Source organism: Salmo trutta, chromosome 20 (assembly GCF_901001165.1).
Source record: "Salmo trutta chromosome 20, fSalTru1.1, whole genome shotgun sequence".
NCBI classification, from domain to species: Eukaryota; Metazoa; Chordata; class Actinopteri; order Salmoniformes; family Salmonidae; genus Salmo; species Salmo trutta.
In genome coordinates, this window is record NC_042976.1 from 16794775 (window position 1) to 16818077 (window position 23303).

General features: G+C 42.2%; 1 protein-coding gene across 1 annotated transcript in view; it reads left to right on the top strand.

Moving 5' to 3' along the window:
• LOC115156297 (low-density lipoprotein receptor-related protein 1B-like) overlaps positions 1–23303 on the top strand; it is a 575728-nt gene that overhangs the window by 463298 nt on the left and 89127 nt on the right. The window contains exons 51-55 of the mRNA XM_029703749.1: positions 4521–4640; positions 5578–5706; positions 15087–15209; positions 15434–15574; positions 17046–17233. Coding sequence (XP_029559609.1) covers positions 4521–4640; positions 5578–5706; positions 15087–15209; positions 15434–15574; positions 17046–17233 — 701 coding nt within the window. The remainder of the gene's footprint in view (positions 1–4520; positions 4641–5577; positions 5707–15086; positions 15210–15433; positions 15575–17045; positions 17234–23303) is intronic.

A 23303-nucleotide genomic window follows, 5' to 3' on the forward strand; every position in this document is an offset into this window, starting at 1 on the left:
ATGCAATCCAAGCGTGGGCCGCGCCGGAGATGCCCAGCTCGGAGAGGGTGGAGAGGAGGATCTGATGGTTCACGGTATCAAAGGCAGCAGATAGGTCTAGAAGGATGAGAGCAGAGGAGAGAGAGTTAGCTTTAGCAGTGCGGAGAGCCTCCGTGACACAGAGAAGAGCAGTCTCAGTTGAATGCCCAGTCTTGAAACCTGACTGATTAGGATCAAGAAGGTCATTCTGAGAGAGATAGCAGGAGAGCTGGCAAAGGACGGCACTTTCAAGAGTTTTGGAGAGAAAAGAAAGAAGGGATACTGGTCTGTAGTTGTTGATATCGGAGGGATCAAGTGTAGGTTTTTTCAGAAGGGGTGCAACTCTCGCTCTCTTGAAGACAGAAGGGACGTAGCCAGCGGTCAAGGATGAGTTGATGAGCGAGGTGAGGTAGGGGAGAAGGTCTCCGGAAATGGTCTGGAGAAGAGAGGAGGGGATAGGGTCAAGTGGGCAGGTTGTTGGGCGGCCGGCCGTCACGAGACGCGAGATTTCATCTGGAGAGAGAGGGGAGAAAGAGGTCAAAGCACCGGGTAGGGCAGTGTGAGCAGGACCAGCGGTGTCTTTTGGCTTAGCAAACGAGGATCGGATGTCATCAGCCTTCTTTTCAAAATGGTTGACGAAGTCATCCGCAGAGAGAGAGGAGGGGGGGAGGGGGAGGAGGATTCAGGAGGGAGGAAAAGGTAGCAAAGAGCTTCCTAGGGTTAGAGGCAGATGCTTGGAATTTAGAGTGGTAGAAAGTGGCTTTAGCAGCAGAGACAGAAGAGGAAAATGTAGAGAGGAGGGCGTGAAAGGATGCCAGGTCCGCAGGGAGGCGAGTTTTCCTCCATTTCCGCTCGGCTGCCCGGAGCCCTGTTCTGTGAGCTCGCAGTGAGTCGTCGAGCCACGGCGCAGGAGTGGAGGACCGAGCCGGCCTGGAGGATAGGGGACAGAGAAAATCGAAGGATGCAGAAAGGGAGGAGAGGAGGGTTGAGGAGGCAGAATCAGGAGATAGGTTGGAGAAGGTTTGAGCAGAGGGAAGAGATGATAGGATGGAAGAGGAGAGAGTAGCGGGAGAGAGAGAGCGAAGGTTGGGACGGCGCAATACCATCCGAGTAGGGGCAGAGTGAGAAGTGTTGGATGAGAGCGAGAGGGAAAAGGATACAAGGTAGTGGTCGGAGACTTGGAGGGGAGTTGCAATGAGATTAGTGGAAGAACAGCATCTAGTAAAGATGAGGTCAAGCGTATTGCCAGCCTTGTGAGTAGGGGGGGAAGGTGAGAGGGTGAGGTCAAAGGAGGAGAGGAGTGGAAAGAAGGAGGCAGAGAGGAATGAGTCAAAGGTAGACGTGGGGAGGTTAAAGTCACCCAGAACTGTGAGAGGTGAGCCATCCTCAGGGAAGGAACTTATCAAGGCATCAAGCTCATTGATGAACTCTCCAAGGGAACCTGGAGGGCGATAAATGATAAGGATGTTAAGCTTGAAAGGGCTGGTAACTGTGACAGCATGGAATTCAAATGAGGAGATAGACAGATGGGTCAGGGGAGAAAGAGAGAATGTCCACTTGGGAGAGATGAGGATTCCAGTGCCACCACCCCGCTGGCTCGATGCTCTAGGGGTATGCGAGAACACGTAGGCAGACGAGGAGAGAGCAGTAGGAGTAGCAGTGTTATCTGTGGTAATCCATGTTTCCGTCAGCGCCAGGAAGTCTAGGGACTGGAGGGTAGCATAGGCTGAGATGAACTCAGCCTTGTTGGCCGCAGACCGGCAGTTCCAGAGGCTGCCGGAGACCTGGAACTCCACGTGGGTCGTGCGCGCTGGGACCACCAGGTTAGAGTGGCAGCGGCCACGCGGTGTGAAGCGTTTGTATGGCCTGTGCAGAGGGGAGAGAACAGGGATAGCCAGACACATAGTTGACAAGCTACAGAAGAGGCTACGCTAATGCAAAGGAGATTGGAATGACAAGTGGACTACACGTCTCGAATGTTCAGAAAGTTAAGCTTACGTTGCGAAAATCTTATTGACTAAAATGCCGAAAATGCTAGCTAACTAACACAACACTACACTAATCAAGTCGTTCCGTTGTAATGTAATAGTTTCTACAGTGCTGCTAGTCGGTAGAGGTTGGCTATTATACAAAAGCAACTTTGTAGCTAGCTAACATAACATAACACTAATCAAGACGTTCCTTTGTAATGTATTTAGTTTCTACAATGCTGCTCGTCGGTAATAGTTGGCTGGGTATGGAACAATGGCGTCGCGGGGGACGGAAATAGCTGGCTAGCTAACCTAGCTAACCTAGCTAGCCTCGATAATTACTAAACTACACAATTATCAAGCTATGACAAAGACAGCTATGTAGCTAGCTAGCTAACACTGCACTAGTCAAATCGTTCCGTTGTAATGTAATAGTTTCTACAGTGCTGCTAGTCGGTAGAGGTTGGCTATTATACAAAAGCAACTTTGTAGCTAGCTAACATAACATAACACTAATCAAGACGTTCCTTTGTAACGTATTTAGTTTCTACAATGCTGCTCGTCGGTAATAGTTGGCTGGGTATGGAACAATGGCGTCGCGGGGGACGGAAATAGCTGGCTAGCTAACCTAGCTATTACTAAACTACACAATTATCAAGCTATGACAAAGACAGCTATGTAGCTAGCTAGCTAACACTGCACTAGTCAAATCGTTCCGTTGTAATGTATTAGTATCTACAGCGCTGCTAGTCGGTAGCGGTTGGCTAGCTAGCGGTGTTGACTAGCTAGCAGCTAGCAGTGTTGACTACGTTAGGAGGACGAAAAAATAGCTGGCCTCGATAATTACTCTAATTACTCTAAACTACACAATTATCTTTGATAGCTAAGAAAAAATTGTTCAGATCAAACAAACCAAACCGTTGTAATGTAAAGAAGTGTAATATTACCTGTGGAGCGAAGCGAAGTGCGACTGCTCGCTCGGACCGGAAGTACCTTCACTTGTAGCCTGTGAGTAGGACCCAATCATGTGACGGGCATTGGCTAATAAGAATTGGGAGAGATCTGAGAGAGCCATGTGAGTGAGAGGTGCTTCGGCCCACACAGCCGGGGGAAGGGAATTGTTATTATTATATTCAGCCCAAGGGCACAACGTCCACTGGCCGCAAAAGGCATGGATTTTTTTAGGGGGCATTACGGACACACAAAGGGGATACCGCCGGGAAATTCAAGGCATTATCAAGTACTTGTCTAATGGTGAATGCGAGACTGATGAAGTGTGTGCAAAAAAAGCCTTTAATGCAACTTTTTTCAAATCATCATTAGAGTCGCATCATGCAGACTTAGAATGTATTAAAAATCGAAACTTATAGCCCAACATTTGTATCACAACTAAAGTTGCATAAATACCTCTAAATTAAGCATATAGGAGGAACTGTTTCTTTGTTAACTACTCAACACAGAATATCCGCACGTGAGCACTCCCTCAAATCGTTTGAAGGAAATATCCTTTCTATTCTCTTCAGCTATGTTCAATTGAATTCTTCATTCTTTAAAATAATATAAAATAAAGCCATTTTCAAAGAAAATCTTGTCTGCTAAATGAACTAGTGTAGCCCACAGCCATAATGTGTGACATGGCCAGATCATGGCCTAACATAAGGACAACTCAGAGTATGCTATTCTGTTCTTCTGACTACATTTTCTTCATATCATGTTTCTTTAGACCTGTTTAAAGTAAATCATGAATTTATTGTGATGGTGTAGGCTATAATAAATGGATTTATTAGACTTTTTAAAATTTAGATGTTCCAAAGGTCTGCATCAGTGGCTCGTAGGCTATGCGTGGAAGCCAGGAGATGCTAAATGTGTTTACGGACTTTAACGGTCAATTACTGTGAGACCGGCAGTTATTTGCTTGACAATCATCGGCTGACAAAATGTCATGACCGCCACAGCTCTATCTGTGCATCTGTGATTATGTACAGTTCAACAATATAAGGCTTCTGTTGATTTTCAGCATGGAAAGTAGTGACCCTAATAGGAAAAGCATATATGAATAGACGCCAGCAGTCAAGACGCAGCCTGTACCGTGTACCGTGTAACATTTGCACTTGTCTTTTCTTACTAGCACTGACTGCTAATTACTCCTTTATTGAGAACACATTTTACTTACCATGACTGCAATATGTGTTATTCTGCATAATTCCATTAAGTAAAAGTAAAGCTCCATCCTTTTGATGATTATTTTTTCATTATTTCTACCAGTCAGCTCCCCTTGGAACACTACGGAATTTTTATATTAAAAACTGAAGAAGAGAAAACACCCACAAAGTATTTTATTTGGCTCCAAGTCCAGTCAGCCTCTCTGGAAATAGAAAGGCTAAGGGGCAGATGATAACCCAAACACTTGTTGTGCTTTGATTAAAAATATCTGGGCGACTTCTACTACTACAGGGTATTGTTGTTTTTGTCCTGTTTTTCTTTCACTTACGTGTTTTGATTCATGGTATTATGAATGTGCTTCTCCCCTAGACTCCTCTTGCCTGTGGAACCAGTTTGCCTGTTCTAAGAACAAGTGTATCGCCAAGCAGTGGCTGTGTGATGGAGAGAACGACTGTGAGGATGGACTGGATGAGAGTGTGCAGATATGTGGTAAGTACCCAAGGTCATACTCATGTATCTCAAACATGCAGTTTGAGACCAGTCTGAGGCCATTCCCAGTTGGCATTACAACCTCATTACAACATTGTTTTGAGACCAGTTGGAGACCTTTTAGTTTTAGACTAGTTTCTAGACTATTGAAATGATGATATCACAGAAATTATGTTAGAGATATATTGAAAATACTTTGATGGGTGGTGAGGCCAAGAGGCAGAGCAATTTCACCATGTAAATGAGATGTAACAATAATGAATTTGCCAATAAAAAGAAATAATCATACAACAATAAATATAAAATGTTTGCTGAGAATATTGGTATAATTGGATTGTAATGGAAATGTCAAGGCAATATGAATGAAATAGCCCTAAGCTTTTTCCTTGCACTATTGCAATCAAAAGCAAGGAAGTGCATTTTAAACAGACAAGCATTATTGAGCAAATGTACTTACCTTTATTGTCACAGTATGAGGCTTTGTATTGTCTCTGAGGCCACATAAAATGTAACAGATCTTGTACGATATAGGCCTCTGCTTGAATATACAGATTCATTTGACCCTGTTTTCTACAGCAGGAAAATAATCCTGCAGCAACTGGAAATGTGATTATTGTAATTAATGGACCCTTTTGTAGGGCTTGATACATTTTTCGTAAGGGAAAATCAAGTCTGAACTGTCAAAGTGGAAATCACAAACTTCAGAAGCATTTTTTTAAACTAAAACAGTTATACAAGTTTCACATATCCTGCATTGCAGGAAAATTATCCTGCAACAGGGTGATCAAATTAAGAGCCTAGATCTGTAAGTGGCAGGAATGGATATGATAATTTTTCCATCCTTTACATTGTTACTCGTAGTTGTCTTAGGTTATAGTTCAGCTTAGCCCATTCTGCAGTTTGTTTGACCTGCCTCTTTCTCGCTATTGACCCTCAGGCTTGGTAACGTGTGCTCCAGGGTTATTCAGCTGCCCTGGGTCCTACGCCTGTGTCCCTAAACGCTGGCTCTGTGATGGGGAGAGAGACTGTCCTGATGGCAGCGACGAACTGTCTGCAGCTGGATGTGGTAAGTTTGCAATGAGCCTCCATATTAATTTTAAATAGTAAAGACTGTATTGTCTGTGGCTCTATCTGCTGGTGTGATGTTGTGTCATCTACAGTGCATTCAGAAGGTATTCAGACCCCTTCCCTTTTTCCACATTTGGTTACATTAAAGCCTTATTCTAAAATTGATTAAATTAAATGCTTTCCTCGTCAATCTACACACAATATACCCCATAATGACAAAGCGAAAACAGGTCATTAGAAATTTTAGCAAATGTAAAAAAAAATTATGTAAATACCTTATTTACATAAGTATTCAGACCCTTTGCTATGAGACTCTAAATTGAGCTCAAGTGCATCCTATTTCCATTTATCATCCTTGAGATGTTTCTACAACTTGATTGGAGTCCACCTGTGGTAAATTCAATTGATTGGACATCATTTGGAAATGCACACACCTATCTATATAAGGTCCCACCGTTGACAGTGCATGTCAGAGCTAAAACCAAGCCATGAGGTCAAAGGAATTGTCCGTAGAGCTCAGAGACAGGATTGTGTCGAAGCACAGATCTGGGGAAGGGTGCTAAAAAATGTCTGCAGCATTGAAGGTCCCCAAGAACACAGTGGCCTCATCATTCTTAAATGGAAGAGGTTTGGAACCACCAAGACTCTTCCTAGAGCTGGCCACAATTTGGGGAGAAGGGCCATGGTCTGGGAGGTGACCAAGAACTTGATGGTCACTCTGACAGAGCTTCAGAGTTCATTTGTGGAGATGGGAGAACCTTCCAGAAGGACAACCATCTTTGCAGCACTCCACTAATCAGGGCTTTATGGTAGAGGGGCCAGACGGAAGCCACTCCTCAGTAAAAGGCACATGACAGCCCACTTGGAGTTTGCCAAAAGGCACCTAAAGGACTCTCAGACCATGAGAAAGAAGATTCTCTGTTCTGATAAAAACCAAGATTGATCTCTTTGGACTGAATGCCACGCATCACATCTGGAGGAAACCTGGCAGAATCCCTTCGTTGAAGCATGGTGGTGGCAGCATCAGGCTGTTTGGATGTTTTCAGTGGCAGGGACTGAGAGACGAGTCAGGATCGAGGGAAAGATGAACAGAGCAAAGTACAGAGAGATCCTTGATGAAAATCGTCTCCAGAGCGCTCAGGACCTTAGACTGGGGCGAAGGTTCACCTTCCAACAGGACAACGACCCTAAGCACATAGGCAAGACAACGCAGGAGTGGCTTCGAGGCAACTCTCTGAATGTCCTGTGGCCCAGCCAGAGCCCGGACTTGATCCCGATCAAACAGCTCTGGAGAGACCTGAAAAAAGCTGTGCAGCAACGCTCCCCATCCAACCTGGCAGAGCTTAAGAGGATCTACAGAGAAGAATGGGATAAACTTCCCAAATACCAGAATGCCAAGCTTGTAGCCTCATAACCAAGAAGACTGAAGGCTATAGTTGCTGCCAAATATGCTTCAACAGTAAAGGGTCTGAATAGTAATGTAAATGTTATGTTTCAGTTTTTATTTAATTTCTAAAGAACGTTTTTTGCTTTGTCATCATGGGGTATTGTGTGTAGATTGATGAGGGGAAAAAACAATTGAATCCATTTTAGAATAGGGCTGTAACGCAACAAAATGTGGAAAGGTATGCGGGTCTGAACACTTTCGAAATTCACTGTATGTCAATGTTAAAGGAAAATTTCACCGCTAGACACTATTTAGGGTGTTTTTCCAGTCTCCCTCTAAAATGATGAGTTATGAAAAGTGTTTCGGACATAATTATTATTTATATTTTTGAGCTGGGAGAGTTCAACCAATGACGCCATCGGTTGAATGAGCATGCTGTCTGATCTAAAAAATAAATGGAGTAATCTTTTGTAGCAATTGTTGTGGCATTTGTGTATCGCCAATTGCATGATCACTTTAGCAGCAAGGATATATTGTTGTCCTTATTCAATAGAGCGATTGGACTCAACGATGCTCCAATCTGCCACAACATTGCAGGGTATCTAGATTGACTCATTTTCCCTGGCTTTGTAAAGATTTCAGCCTGATGAGAACCCTACTTCCTTGTCCAATTATGTTCCCACCCTTGAAGGCTTTTCAAAATGGGGGCAGTACTAGTTTCTACAGGTTCATGGGAGCTATGTTACTGTCTGTCTGAGATTGCTAAATAATGACAATGACTGCTTCTGATGATTCCTGTCACCAAGAAGAGCTGGACGACGAAACACTTTTTGATGTTATTTTACATAGGGACATACAGACCTATACATTTCAGCTGGAATAAACAGAAGAGGAATTGATACAGCGACAACAAGAACTGCGAGACCAGCAAGCAGCGATTGGGAGTCACGGTCAGACTTCAACTCATGGGGCCTATGCGGGTGCTATCCAGCCATGCCGATAGAAGAGGAATGTTTGTGCTTCAACGAATTCGATCGCCAACAATTCTTACTGGAGAGGGTCAGTGCAGACCCAATGCATGGAGTGTGCGTGTGTGTGACAGACCATCGAAGTTTCGCACATATGGATAGACGGGTACTGGATACTTTCTTCAAAACTTCAAAGATCATCTGGCGGTGTCAGCCTAGACCAGCTGGACCAGGAGGACAAATGAGTAAGTTGTTTTTCTGTCGGTACCTAGCTAGCAATATAAGCTTTCGTGATCGAATCGGCATAACCGGGCTTGCTAGTACCATTACAAGTCAAGTTAGCCAGGTTTAGCTAGCTAGCTAGCTTTGTTTGCTTTACCCTAAATATAATGAACCCTTATTTTACAGCTAGCTAGTTAGTTAATGTTAGCTTGCTAGTCTAGCAAGCCTCAATGCATCTTATTTGGAGCAAAACTGGAGAAATGTTTTGATGATGATGAAGAGAAAAGGAATGACTTTGGCATTATGACTCATAATAGTCTTTGAGTTTCTATACCTGTGTGTTGTAGCTAGCTAACTAATGTGTTTCTGTACCGTGCTGCTACATTAGGAATACAGACAATACACAATAATTGCCAATGAAAGTCTAATAGTGTTTTTTTGTCATTATCTTATAGACAATACCGTTTGGTGGCCTCCAGATTTATTTTGGAATTTGTTCTACGTGGGAATAAGCTAGGCAGAGGACACTGAATCCCCTTGTCTGGGTGTGTTGTTGTTGGCCATTCAAGCAATTTATCCCTCACACAATGGACAGTAGGTTGGATACAAAGAAGTTGATGACCCGAGGAGATGTGAAAGGTCCCATAACAACAATCCCTCCTTGTATTAAAGTGACTCCGAACACCTCACTGCACCCACCAAACACACCATATGCAAGTATTCCCTTTGTAGAACTGTAGTATACAGTACCAGTCAAAAGTTTGGACACCTACTTGTTCAAGGGTTTTTCTATATTTTTTCACTATTTTCTACATTGTAGAATAATAGTGAAGACATCAAAACTATGAAATAACACATATGGATTCATGTAGTAACCTAAAAAGTGTTAAACAAATCAAAATATATTAAGATTTTGGATTCTTCAAAATAGCCACCCTTTGCATTGATGACAGCTTTGCACACTCCTGGCATTCTCTCAACCAGCTTCATGGGACAGTCACCTGGAATGCATTTCACTTAACAGGTGTGCCTTGTTAAAAGTTAATTTGTGGAATGTCTTTCCTTAATGCACACTCTTGGCATGCTCTCAACCAGCTTCATAGTTTTGATGTCTTCACTATTATTTCCAATGTAGAAAATAGTACAAATAAAGAAAAACCCTTGAATGAGTAGGTGTGTCCAAACTTTTGACTGGTACTGTAATTATAAGCATTAGTAGTATATTTTACTGCTACTATATATATGTGATAAATTGCCATAACTGTTCCTGCATACTGCTGTGTAAACTCACCTCGATCTCCAGAGCAAATAAACTTTGAATTGAATACAAGCCATGTCTACTTATTTGCTACATTGACAGAATAATCAACTTTTTTATTGAAACGTGTTTACTTGCCAGCAAATGAAAGTTGAAATGATACACCAACTCCCTGCATCATTTGTTTAAGCAGTAAGATTGTAGCTAGTTACTTCCAAATACATTTCATGAATATTGTAGCTAGTTACAATGAATTGATCCAGGAGTTGAAGTCAACACTTTATTGGTTTCTTGTGCAGTAGGAATCATTTAGTCACTGGTCAGTACACTTGTACAAAAGATTCTATTAAACCTTTTGTCAAACTCCATTATATACACTGGGGGATAAAAATGATTTGATCCCCTGCTGATTTTGTATGTTTGCCCACTGATTTTTTATTTATTTTTATTTTATTTCACCTTTATTTAACCAGGTAGGCAAGTTGAGAACAAGTTCTCATTTACAATTGCGACCTGGCCAAGATAAAGCAAAGCAGTTCGACAACATACAAAAACACAGAGTTACACATGGAGTAAAACAACATACAATCAATGATGCAGTAGAAAAAAATAAGACTATATACAATGTGAGCAAATGATGTGAGATAAGGGAGGTAAAGGCAAAAAAATGCCATGGTGGCAAAGTAAATAAAGTATGGCAAGAAAAACACTGGAATGGTAGATTTGTAGTTTGAAGAAAGTTAAAAGTTAAAATATAAATAATATGGTGCAAAATAAATAAAATAAATAAATACAGTAGGGGAAGAGGTAGTATTTTGGGCTAAATTAAAGATGGGCTATGTACAGGTGCAGAGATCTGTGAGCTGCTCTGACAGCTGGTGCTTAAAGCTAGTGAGGGAGATAAGTGTTTCCAGTTTTAGAGATTTTTGTAGTTCGTTCCAGTCATTGGCAGCTGAGAACTGGAAGGAGAGACGACCAAAGGAGGAGTTGGCTTTAGGGGTGACCAGAGAGATATACCTGCTGGAGCGCGTGCTACAGGTGGGTGCTGCTATGGTGACCAGTGAGCGGAGATAAGGGGGGACTTTACCTAGCAGGGTCTTGTAGATGACCTGGAGCCAATGTGTTTGGCGACGATTATGAAGTGAAGGCCAGCCAACGAGAGCATACAGGTCGCAGTGGTGGGTTGTATATGGGGCTTTGGTGACAAAACGGATGGCACTGTGATAGACTGCATCCAGCTTGTTGAGTAGGGTATTGGAGGCTATTTTGTAAATGACATCGCCGAAGTCGAGGATTGGTAGGATGGTCAGTTTTACAAGGGTATGTTTGGCAGCATGAGTGAAGGATGCTTTGTTGCGAAATAGGAAGCCAATTCTAGATTTAACTTTGGATTGGAGATGATTGATGTGAGTCTGGAAGGAGAGTTTACAGTCTAACCAGACACCTAGGTATTTGTAGTTGTCCACAAATTCTAAGTTAGAACCGTCCAGAGAAGTTATGCTGGATGGGCGGGCAGGTGCAGGCAGCGATCGGTTGAAGAGCATGCATTTAGTTTTACTTGTGTTTAGGAGCAGTTGGAGACCACGGAAGGAGAGTTGAATGGCATTGAAGCTCGTCTGGAGGGTTGTTAACACAGTGTCCAAAGAAGGGCCAGAAGTATACAGAATGGTGTCGTCTGCGTAGAGGTGGATCAGTGATTCACCAGCAGCAAGAGCGACATCATTTATGTATACAGAGAAAAGAGTTGGCCCAAGAATTGAACCCTGTGGTACCCCCATAGAGACTGCCAGAGGTCCAGACAGTAGGCCCTCCGATTTGACACACTGGACTCTGTCAGAGAAGTAGTTGGTGAACCAGGCGACGCAATCGTTTGAGAAACCAAGGCTACTAAGTCTGCCGATGAGGATGTGGTGATTAACAGAGTCAAAAGCTTTGGCCAGGTCAACGAATACGGCAGCACAGTATTGTTTCTTATCGATGGCGGTTACGATGTCGTTTAGGACCTTGAGCGTGGCTGAGGTGCACCCATGACCAGCTCTGAAACCAGATTGCATAGCGGAGAGGGTGCGGTGGGATTCGAAATAGTCGGTAATCTGTTTGTTGACTTGGCTTTCGAAGACCTTAGAAAGGCAGGGTAGGATGGATATAGGTCTGTAGCAATTTGGGTCAAGAGTGTCACCTCCTTTGAAGAGGGGGATGACAGCAGCTGCTTTCCAATCTATGGGAATCTCAGACGACACGAAAGAGAGGTTGAACAGGCTAGTAATAGGGGTTGCAATAATTTCGGCAGATAATTTTAGAAAGAAAGGGTCCAGATTGTCAAGCCCAGCTGATTTGTAGGGGTCCAGATTTTGCAGCTCTTTCAGAACATCAGCTGAATGGATTTGGGAGAAGGAGAAATGGGGGAGGCTTGGGCGAGTAGCTGTGGGGGGTGCAGTGCTGTTGAATGCAGTAGGGGTAGTTAGGTGGAAAGCATGGCCAGCCGTAGAAAAATGCTTATTGAAATTCTCAATTATAGTGGGCTTATCGGTGGTGACAGAGTTTCCTATCCTCAGTGCAGTGGGCAGTTGGGAGGAGGTGTTCTTATTCTCCATGGACTTTACAATGTCCCAGAACTTTTTAGAGTTGGAGTTGCACGAAGCAAATTTCTGTTTGAAAAAGCTAGCCTTGGCGTTTCTAACTGCCTGTGTGTATTGGTTTCTAACTTCCCTAAAAAGTTGCATATCGCGGGGGCAGTTCGATGCTAATGCAGAACGCCACAGGATATTTTTGTGTTGGTTAAGGGCAGTCAGGTCTGGGGAGAACCAAGGGCTATATCTGTTCCTGGTTCTAAATTTCTTGAAAGGGGCATGCTTATTTAAGATGGAGAGGAAGGCATTTAAAAAAAATAACCAGGCATCCTCTACTGACGGGATGAGGTCAATATCCTTCCAGGATACCAGGGCCAGGTCGATTAGAAAGGCTTGCTCGTTGAAATGTTTCAGGGAGCGTTTGACAGTGATGAGTGGAGGTCGATAAAGAAAGGATCAGTCTATAATTTTAATGGTAGGTTTATTTGAACAGTGAGAGACAGAATAACAACAAAAATATCCAGAAAAACGCATGTCAAAAATGTTATAAATTGATTTGCATTTTAATGAGGGAAATAAGTATTTGACCCCCTCTCAATCAGAAAAATTTCTGGCTCCCAGGTGTCTTTTATACAGGTAACGAGCTGAGATTAGGAGCTCTTAAATGGAGTGCTCCTAACCGCAGCTTGTTACCTGTAAAAAAGACACATGTCCACAGAAGCAATCAATCAATCAGATTCCAAACTCTCCACCATGGCCAAGACCAAAGAGCTCTCCAAGGATGTCAGGGACAAGATTGTAGACCTACACAAGGCTGGAATGGGCTACAAGACCATCGCCAAGCAGCTTGGTGAGAAGGTGACAACATTTGGTGCGATTATTCGCAAATGGAAGAAACACAAAAGAACTGTCAATATCCCTCGGCCTGGGGCTCCATGCAAGATCTCACCTCGTGGGGTTGCAATGATCATGAGAACGGTGAGAAATCAGCCCAGAACTACACGGAGGATCTTGTCAATGATCTCAAGGCAGCTGGGACCATTGTCACCAAGAAAACAATTGGTAACACACTACGCCGTGAAGGACTGAAATCCTGCAGCGCCCGCAAGGTCCCCCTGCTCAAGAATACATATACATGCCTATCTGAAGTTTGCCAATGAACATCTGAATGATTCAGAGGACAACTGGTGAAAGTGTTGTGGTCAGATGAGACCAAAATGGAGCTCTTTGGCATCAACTCAACTTGCCGTGTTTGGAGGAGGAGGAATGCTGCCTATGACCCCAACAACACCATCTCCACCGTCAAACATGGAGGTGGAAACATTATGCTTTAGGGGTGTTTTTCTGCTAAGGGGACAGGACAACTTCACCGCATCATTTGACGGGGCCATGTACTGTCAAATCTTGGGTGAGAACCTCCTTCCCTCAGCCAGGGCATTGAAAATGGGTCATGGATGGGTATTCCAGCAGGACAATGACCCAAAACACACGGCCAAGGCAACAAAGGAGTAGCTCAAGAAGAAGCACATTAAGGTCCTGGAGTGGCCTAGCCAGTCTCCAGACCTTAATCCCATAGAAAATCTGTGGAGGGAGCTGAAGGTTCGAGTTGCCAAACGTCAGCCTCAAAACCTTAATGACTTGGAAAAGATCTGCAAAGAGGAGTGGGACAAAATCCCTCCTGAGATGTGTGCAAACCTGGTGGCCAACTACAAGAAACGTCTGACCTCTGTGATTGCCAACAAGGGTTTTGCCACCAAGTACTAAGTCATGTTTTGCAGAGGGGTCAAATACTTATTTCCCTCATTAAAATGCTAATCATTTTATAAATTTTTTGACATGCGTTTTTCTGAATTTTTTGTTGTTGTTATTCTGTCTCTCACTGTTCATATAAACCTACCATTAAAATTATAGACTGATCATTTCTTTGTAAGTGGGCAAACGTACAAAATCAGCAGAGGATCAAATACTTTTTTCCCCCACTGTACATATGTACAAGAGCTAGCAATATCTATACCACAATTCAGTTGTGAGCATACTAGGCATTCTATATTATACTACAACATCAGTCTAACTAAAGATGGATTTTGTGTTGGTTGAATGTTCCAGGCAGGGTCCTGAATGTTCTTCAGCTGGTGAACCTTGTCTTGTGTTGGGCAATGCCAGCTGGTCTTGCAGATGCACTCCATGACCTTTGACTCAGACTATACACTTTGGCTCTTGCCAGCCCCGTGCAATCTTCCTCTTCCGAGTCAGATGATGTTGAGCTTGCGCTTGTTCCCGGCTGAAAGCTTTCAACCAATGGGTCTACATGATCTGTACTACTAAAGCTGGTGTCAAGGTCATCATCATCGAAATCAGCAGCAGGATTAGTCTGTAGGAATCACATTAGTCAGTGATTGTGGTTTGCTTACAACCAGGAAACGTAGATAGCCTGTTTCTACTGCTGAGATGCAGAAATGCTTGTACAGTATTGCGTGTAGTAAGGAAATTCAAGATTTTTATGACACCAATTATATGTAAAAAAAATTATAGTACATATTATTGGACGTATATACAGTAAAAGAGCAGCAGTGGAATTTCCCTTTTTGTTTTTGTAACACAAGTGTTAAAGACGCAAGTCAAATTCCTGAAAAAGGCCTCCCCCACCCCCACCCCTACTTCCTTCAGTGCTGACTCCATATTGTTGAGCATATGTACTTCGACGCCACATCTCTAGAGCAGGGTTTTCCTGGGGCCCCATCTGGGTGCACGTTTAGTTTTTTTCCCAAGCACTACACAGCTGATTCAAATAATCAACTAATCATCTAGCTTTGATGTTTTGAATCAGCTGTGTAGTGTTAGGGCAAAAACCAAAATGTGTGCACGGGGGGGGGGGGGGTGACGTGACAGGACAATGTTTAAACCCTGCTCTAGAGTGCCATGATATTGTCAACTCATAGTGTAACCCTCCAACCATATTTCTCACCCCCCCAGCACCCAACAACACGTGTGATGACAACTCCTTCCTTTGCCACAACAAAGTCTGCGTTCCCCAGCGTTTTGTCTGTGACCATGACGACGACTGTGGTGATGGATCTGACGAGTCACTTGAATGTGGCAAGTAGATTTGTTGCTTTGTCTTTTATTACCTCCATAGAGTAATAACTAAGTTATAACATTATAATAAGTTACAACAGAGATTTAACTAATTAATACCTTACTGTAAGTTGGAAGTAGAATTACTTTTCAGTAATCTAACTGGGATCTGCGATGATGTGTTGGCCTGTGTAAGTGTCAGTTGGTGAGGCTGCAGCTCTCTCTTTGTTTTTCTGTATCTGCAGTGTACCGGCCCTGTGGACCTGAGGAGTTTCGCTGTGGGGATGGTCGCTGCCTGCTCAGTGCTCAGTGGGAGTGTGACGGCTGCCCAGACTGTCCTGACCGATCTGATGAGCTGCCCCTGAACCTCAAATGCCTGGCCGCAGGTAGTGTAGTTTACTGCTGTTCAAATGCCTGGCCGCAGGTAGTGTAGTTTACTGCTGTTCAAATGCCTGGCCGCAGGTAGTGTAGTTTACTGCTGTTCAAATGCCTGGCCGCAGGTAGTGTAGTTTACTGCTGTTCAAATGCCTGGCCACAGGTAGTGTAGTTTACTGCTGTTCAAATGCCTGGCCGCAGGTAGTGTAGTTTACTGCTGTTCAAATGCCTGGCCGCAGGTAGTGTAGTTAACTGCTGTATTGTAGTTTACCGCTGTACTGTACTCTGTGCTGTTAGTACCGTCTGGCCGCAGGTAGTATATTCTACTGCTGTTTGACTGGCCGCAGGTACTCTAGTCTACTGCTGTTTGGCTCTCTCTATTACTGTCAGCAGTCTACAATAAGAGAGGATAGAAACCACACAAAAAAATGCTGGGTTGAATATGTAATATGGTATGGCCTATTGGGGACGTGGCTTTCAGATATTTATTTTAGCCCGTCTGTGATAGTAAATGTCATTCTGCTTCATATGTTCTTTTGTGTTGTCAACACATGTTGAGCAAAGACACTTTTGTAGCTGTAATGAGTCTTACACAAAAGTATGAGTTTCTCAAGTGCCTGTGCATATCCCAATGTTGGGACTGTTACCACTTTGTCTAAATAATATTGCTATTAAGTGTATATGAATACAAACTTAACATGATGAACAGGAATGACATTTACTATTACGGATGGGCAAAAATAACTATTTGAAAGCCACACCCCCAATAGGCCATGCCACATTACATATTCTTCTATAAAATGTAGAACATTATTATTTAAATATTATATAACAAAGTGGTAACTCTCCCAACATTGGGACATGCATAGGCACTTGAGGAACTCATACTCTTGGGTATACCTCACTAAAGGTCAGAAGGTAGCATATCGGTTAAGAGCTTTGGGCCAGTAACCAAAACATTGCTGGTTCAAATCCCCAAGCCAACTAGGTGAAAAGTCTGTCAACATACCCTTAAGCAAGGCACTTAATTCAAATTGCTCCTGTAGATCACTCTGGATAAGAGCATCAGCTAAGTGACTCAAATGTAAATGCGTTAGTACTCAACAAACAGATAATACAATAGACAGATGAACCAGAATGACATTTACTCTTAAGGGTGACCAACTCTCTGAAATCCATGCCTCTACTAAGCCATGCCTACAGTCTTCTGCTCTGACCTGGTGAGTCATAGCTTACAACGCAAATGAGTGGCCAAACTGGCTTTGTCAAAATTACCCAATGTGTATTCTGCAAAATATTTACCAAAATTGGGTTGTTTTTCACCCAGCATTTTTTTTGAGTGCAAAGATAGAAAGACAGTAAGAGTAAAACTTTCAGAATATCATCAATCTAAGTGAATCTCATTTACCACAATGCAGTTTAAATGATTGCTATTGTAAATGCTTTTTGCCTCACCATTGACAGTTATAAATTATCTTCCAGGGAGTCTGTGCAACGGTTCCTTCTTCATGTGTTCCAATGGACGCTGCATCTCTGAAGGGATTCTGTGTGACAAGAAAGATGACTGTGGAGACCGGTCCGATGAGAAGAACTGCAACGTGAACGAGTGTCTTAATCGCAGAGTCAGTGGCTGTACACAGGACTGTCAGGATCTTCCTGTTGGATACAAGGTAGGAATCAGCACAGACTTAAACAGGCTTTGATGTGTAGCTTGGACAACTGCACATGTATCGTATATTCAGAATCATAATCAAGGTTAGGTTTTCTTTCCTAGGGTTTTATGAATTCTAGATATCCCGTCTTTATTTCAGCCAGAGACAGATTTGTAAGTGGACAGACATCACCCGCTGGAAGGCTTACAGATATTATCAATAATAATATAGCCAGAACAATAGAAATGTTTCAAATATGTACATGCAGAATCTGACTTTAATCAAGTTAACTTAGTTTTTTTCTGAATGTTTTGTATTAAAAGAAGCCTATAACATGGACCTGGTAAAGTGCCAACATTATTATCTCAGTGTAAATGATTATGTCGTGTCTGAGGCTATATTAGGCTTTCCCACACAAGATAGGAAGACAAAGTTATACACACACTACAGTAGGATCCTATCATCATTAGGGCCGGGATGATACCAGCATCGCCGGGACGATACCAGCATTGCGATACTCGTTAGTATCGTGGCAAGGAAACGACTTTAACTTCTTTATGAAAACAGCTCTGATGTTGGAAACAAACATTATGTTGTCATCTAGAGTAACATTTATTTATTTTCCAAGCTATAGTTGGACAGGAAAAGGTGCAACGTTCGCTCACCATGAAAAATGTGTCGTTTTTTAAGACAAGTTTAAAAGATTGATGTTTTGTCCTGCTTAACAAAGCTATAGCACACAATATTTGACATACAGCAGGTTTTTAAAGGACCAAAGAGTTTGGTCTGCTTCTTGTTTTTAAAGGAAAAAATATTGTGATAATGGTATTGTCCGTGCCCTCATCATCTTGAACACAAACCTATGCTATGGATACACGCAATGAAAAATTTGAAAATCGTTTCGAGAGGCTTCCGTGCCATCCGTTTGTTTGCCGGGATCCTTGGCGACAGGCAGGCAGGCTCCAGAGAGAGAGAATGCGTCACAAATGGCACCTTATTCCCTATATTTGAAACAAAGGACAATGTACAACAAACCATTAGTCGTAGAAGTGAAAAGTGATGCGTTGCAGCTGAATTAGCTAAAAGCTCATTTACATCTGAAAGTTACATCTGCAGTCAACATTATTCTGACAGTTATATAGTGCACTACTTTTGACCACAGTCCTATGGGCCCTATATAGGGAATAGGTTGCCATCTGAGATGCAACCAGAGAGAAGGACAGTTCTGCTGAGTGTTCAGCGGGGTGACTGTGCTAGTCTGCTGTCTGGCCCGGATCCAGGGCACAGCCGCCACCAAGGTGACCTTGCGGCCATCAGAGATATCAGAATAACACATCCTGACCTTCACTCTGGGCTTTCCCTCCTGCCCCTGTCCTACCCCATGCTCTCTGCATCACAAAGTGACCAAGAAGGACAGACTAAAACAGTCTTCCCTGGCCTGGCTGTCTAGATATTAAAGCAGAGCAGAGCTGTATGACCAGAGAGCACATCAATGAAGACCCCTAGTAGCTAGCTCATCCATCTGTAGGCCTGAACACATAGATCGGCAGAAAGGACCTCAAGGTTGGGAATTCTGGATCAGAGAGTCTTTAAAGCAGGGGCCAGTAACAGCTGATATAAGCATTTTGAGTTATTTTGGTTCTGGAGTTGCTGAATGGCACCAATTGTCTTTTATTTTTTGTTTGCTCTTGAGCTATGACATCATACTGATTTCGCTCTGTTTTTATTGGTCTTGTGTGTAATTTTGTGAGTAGATCTACTGGCACATTGAGGAGCTACACAGCAAATTCTCCAGTATTACATTAAATCAACACTGAAAGAGTAGGACCATATACACACTGAAATGAGTGTCAAATTAACACACTGCTTAGTGTAATACCGTGTTAAAATATTTCCCAGAATGCCTTGCCTTTTGAGTGAATCATAGAGTTATAACCCATGACTGTATTTGTTATTGACAGAGACATGGCTGTTTCATTGCCAGCAGCATACCATCCTGTGTCCTACTGCTGGCTTGTTTCTGAAGCTAAGCAGGGTTGTCCTGGTCAGTCCCTAGATGCAAGACCAGATGCTGAAGGAAGTGATGTTGCAGGGCCAGTAGGAGGCACTCTTTCCTCTGGTCTAAAATAATATCATGATACCCCAGCGCAGTGATTAAGGACATTGGCCTGTATAGGGTACTGTCTTTTGGATGTGACATTAAACAGGTGTCCTGACTCTCTATGGTCACTAAAGATCCAATGGCACTTATCGTAAGAGTAGGGATGTTAACCCTGGTGTCCTGGCCCTCATACCATCACGGCCACCTAATCATCCCCATCTTACAATTGGCTGTAACTGTAACTATTCCTCAGGTCGTTGCTGTAAATTAGAAGGTGTTCAGTCAATTTACCTGGTAAAATAAGGGTTAAGTAAAACAAACAAATTAATTGCATTCATCCTTTTTCAGTCCTATGGACTTCCCCAAGTGAGATCCTAAGTGAATATGTTATCATAAAATGTTTATTTTATTTAACACAATGTCATACGTCACATGTCAAACTCATTCCGTGGAGGGCTGAGTCTCTATGGGTTTTTGCTCTGGGTTTTCGCTTCCTTGTACTTGATTGATAAATTAAGGTCACTAATTATAAAATAACTCCCCTCACCTGATTGTCTAGGTCTTCATTGAAAGGAAAAAACAAAACCAGCAAACACTAGGCTTTACATTGAATGAGTTTGACACCCCTGCGGCATACGCATTTCAAAAGGTCTTATTTTGAGGGCTTAGTTTTACCCTACAGAGGCCTGAAACAAATTGTATTTTACCTTTATTTAACTAGGCAAGTCAGTTAAGAACAAATTCTTATTTTCAATTAACTGCCTTGTTCAGGGGCAGAACAACAGATTTTTACCTTTTCCGCTCGGGGATTCGATCTTGCAACCTTTCGGTTACAAGTCCAATGCTCTAACCGCTAGGCTACCAAAACCACTAATCTAATCACTGTGATACCAAAACCACACCCATCATTATCATATTTCCCAACATTGTCTATTGCAGGTTGAGTTTTATAATTGTTCAAGAAATATTTTTGTGCATGTAAATTGATTAATAATAATCTTATGCTACGCAAAAATAAATGACAAACATTTTCTAAACCAATCCAATATGTTACTAGGACTTTTTTCACCCATTACTGAAATGGTTGTTCCAGTTTTGATGCTTTAGTTAGTCTCATATCTTACTCTTCCCAACCATGTAAGTCATTCTGAATGCAGGATGCGGTGATAAAACATTCAAAATATTTGTACAAGCTAAATTCCAATTGGAATTATGCATCACTTTGCAAGCCAGCACAATGTGACTTGCAGACCTGATGTGGCCTGTAGACCTTGAGTTCCAGGCCACTGTATTATACCCTTACAAAAAAAGGTTTGATTACAGCTGAGTGTTTGTGGGTAGGTCTCTAAGAGCTTTTGCACACCTGTATTGTACAATATTTTCCCCATTATTCTTTTTACACTTTTCAAGCTGGTTGTTGATCATTGCTAGAAATCAATTTTCAAGTCTTGCCATAGATTAAGCCTGTTTAAGTCAAAACTGTAACTAGGCCACCCAGGGACATTCAATATCATCTTGGTAAGCAACTCAAGTGTATATTTGGCCTTGTGTTTTAGGTTATTGTCCTGCTGAAAGGTGAAATCATCTCCCAGTGTCTGTTGGAAAGAAGACTGAACCAGGTTTTCTCTAGGATTTTGCATGTGCTTAGCTGTATTCTTTTTCTTTTTATCCTAAAAACCACCCTAGTCCATGCCGATGACAAGCATACTCATAACATTATTCAGCCACCACTATGCTGGAAAATATAAAGAGTGGTACTCAGTGATATGTTGTGTTGGATTTGCCCCAAACATAACTATTTTTATTAAGGACAAAAGTTAGTTTCTTTGCCACAATTTTTGCATTATTAATTAAGTGCCTTGTTCTGAACAGGTAGTGGTGTGTATTCATGGATGCCAAGGGAAGCCAGGCTTCCCCAAATATTTGACCAATAACATTCTTTTAAGTTATAAAATCATTTCTCTTTTGTCTCTGAGTTTGAGTTTATTTATTTTTATTTTTACAGGGACAGTGCACATTTATCAACGTTTCAGTAAAAGTGCCTGTTCTGTGTTTTAGCCAGCCGGCTAATTTTCAACCGCAGTCTCTGGGCAGGTTATTAGAGAGAATTGGGCCAGTAACCAAAAGGTTGCTAGAACAAATCCCTGAGCTGACAAGGTAAAAATCTGTTGTTCTGCCCCTGAACAAGGCAGTTAACCCACTGTTCCTAGGCTGTCATTGTAAATAAGAATTTGTTCTTAACTGACTTGCCTAGTTAAATAAAGGTAAAATAAAATAAGAATTCATCCATCTCAAGACATTGGGGGCCTTCGGTCCAGAAATACAGTCCCAACAATGCCCCCTTTGTCCATCTCGGACTTCACATTTTCCAGATGAAAGCAGTTGGCTTTTTCTGTGGAGTGTTGTGCTCTGAAGCCAAACTGCATGGATTGTAATGTGAAGGGGCTGTTGTTGTGGTGGGCAATCAGTTGTTCTGCTACACACTTTTCAACATCCTTCAACACCACAGGTAGTATACTAATGGGCCTGTAGTTACTCACGTCAGCAAGGTCACCCGATTTAAAGATGGCCGTTATTATGGCCAGCTTCCAGACCCTTGGAAACACCCCCTGATCAATAGATATGTTGGTGACCTTAGTAATGGGGCCAATGAGTGACTCTTTGTAGATTTTAAGAAAGGAAGAGTCCAGCCCAAACACATCTTTGGATTTATAGTTCTTTAGTGAGCTAATCACCTTGTTCCCCTCTGACTCAGAAACCTCCCATATGATGAAGACAGGTTGAGTGTCATTCACTAGCACTGAGCCCAAGAAACCAGTGGAGGAGTTCTGTGTCAGTAACCTGACAGAGTCAACAAAGTAGGAATTGAAGGCTATTGCTATTTTGACTGCATCCTGTGTTAGATTGTCATTTACCATGATTTCTAGTCTTTTTGCAGTGTTACTATGGTATTTCCCTGTTAACTTTTTTAGATTCTCCCAGATCAATTTAGAATTTCCCTTTGCTTCACCAATTATGTTAATAAAAAAGTTTACCTTGGCCTGTTTGATTTATTTCATCACCTTATTTCTCAACATGGTAAACCTACGTCTGTCATGCTCTAATTTGGACTTTAGGGCTATTTTTAGAGCATGATCTCGTTCTTTCATTAGTTTCCAGATTTCTCCATTTAGCCAAGGAAGAGTGCTCCTTTAGCCAGGTTTGGATTTGATTTTCTTTAGGAAGCCATTTATTGTTGTCTGGATTGTGGATAGAAAAACCTATCAGCTTCCACATCTGTATAGGACAAGAGATCATTCCAGTTAATTCCCTTAATTGCATTTTCAAAATAATTTTATTCACTCTTAGGTATTCTGAGTTGATCAGGCTTTCTAACAGTAGAGAGGTTAAACCTGTTCTTAGAAAGCTTTCTGGCTACAAGTGTCAGATTATGATCACATAGCCCAGTAACCATATTGAATGATTTAGTCACTCTCTCTGGTTTATTACTGAACACCAGATCAATCTGTGTTTTAGAGCAACATGTCACCCTGGTAGGCCCTTTAACTAGCTGTGTAAGGTCAGAGGTATTAGTGATCCATTTCAGAGTTTTCCTACAAGACTTGTCTTCATAATTAATGTTAAAATCTCCAGTTAAGATGACCTCTTTCCAAAAATAACATTCCCTAAGCATGTTATTAAACTTAAAAAAAAAAAACACTTTTGGTGGAAGGTGGTCTATACATTCCAATAAGGGTAAAAGACATTTGGGGAGACAGTGTAACGTTTAGGCCAATACAGTCTAGTTCATTATCACATGACCACTCAATTTGTTTACATCGGATATGTTCTTTAATTTAAGTCATCAGACCCCCTCCTCTTCCTTCAATCCTGTCTCTCCTGAAAACATTGTAGCCAGGCACAATCAAAGCAGTATATGGAAAGTTTTTATGGAACCATGTCTCTGAAAGGCAGAGGAAGTCAAGGTTGGAGCCTGTGAGATGTTGA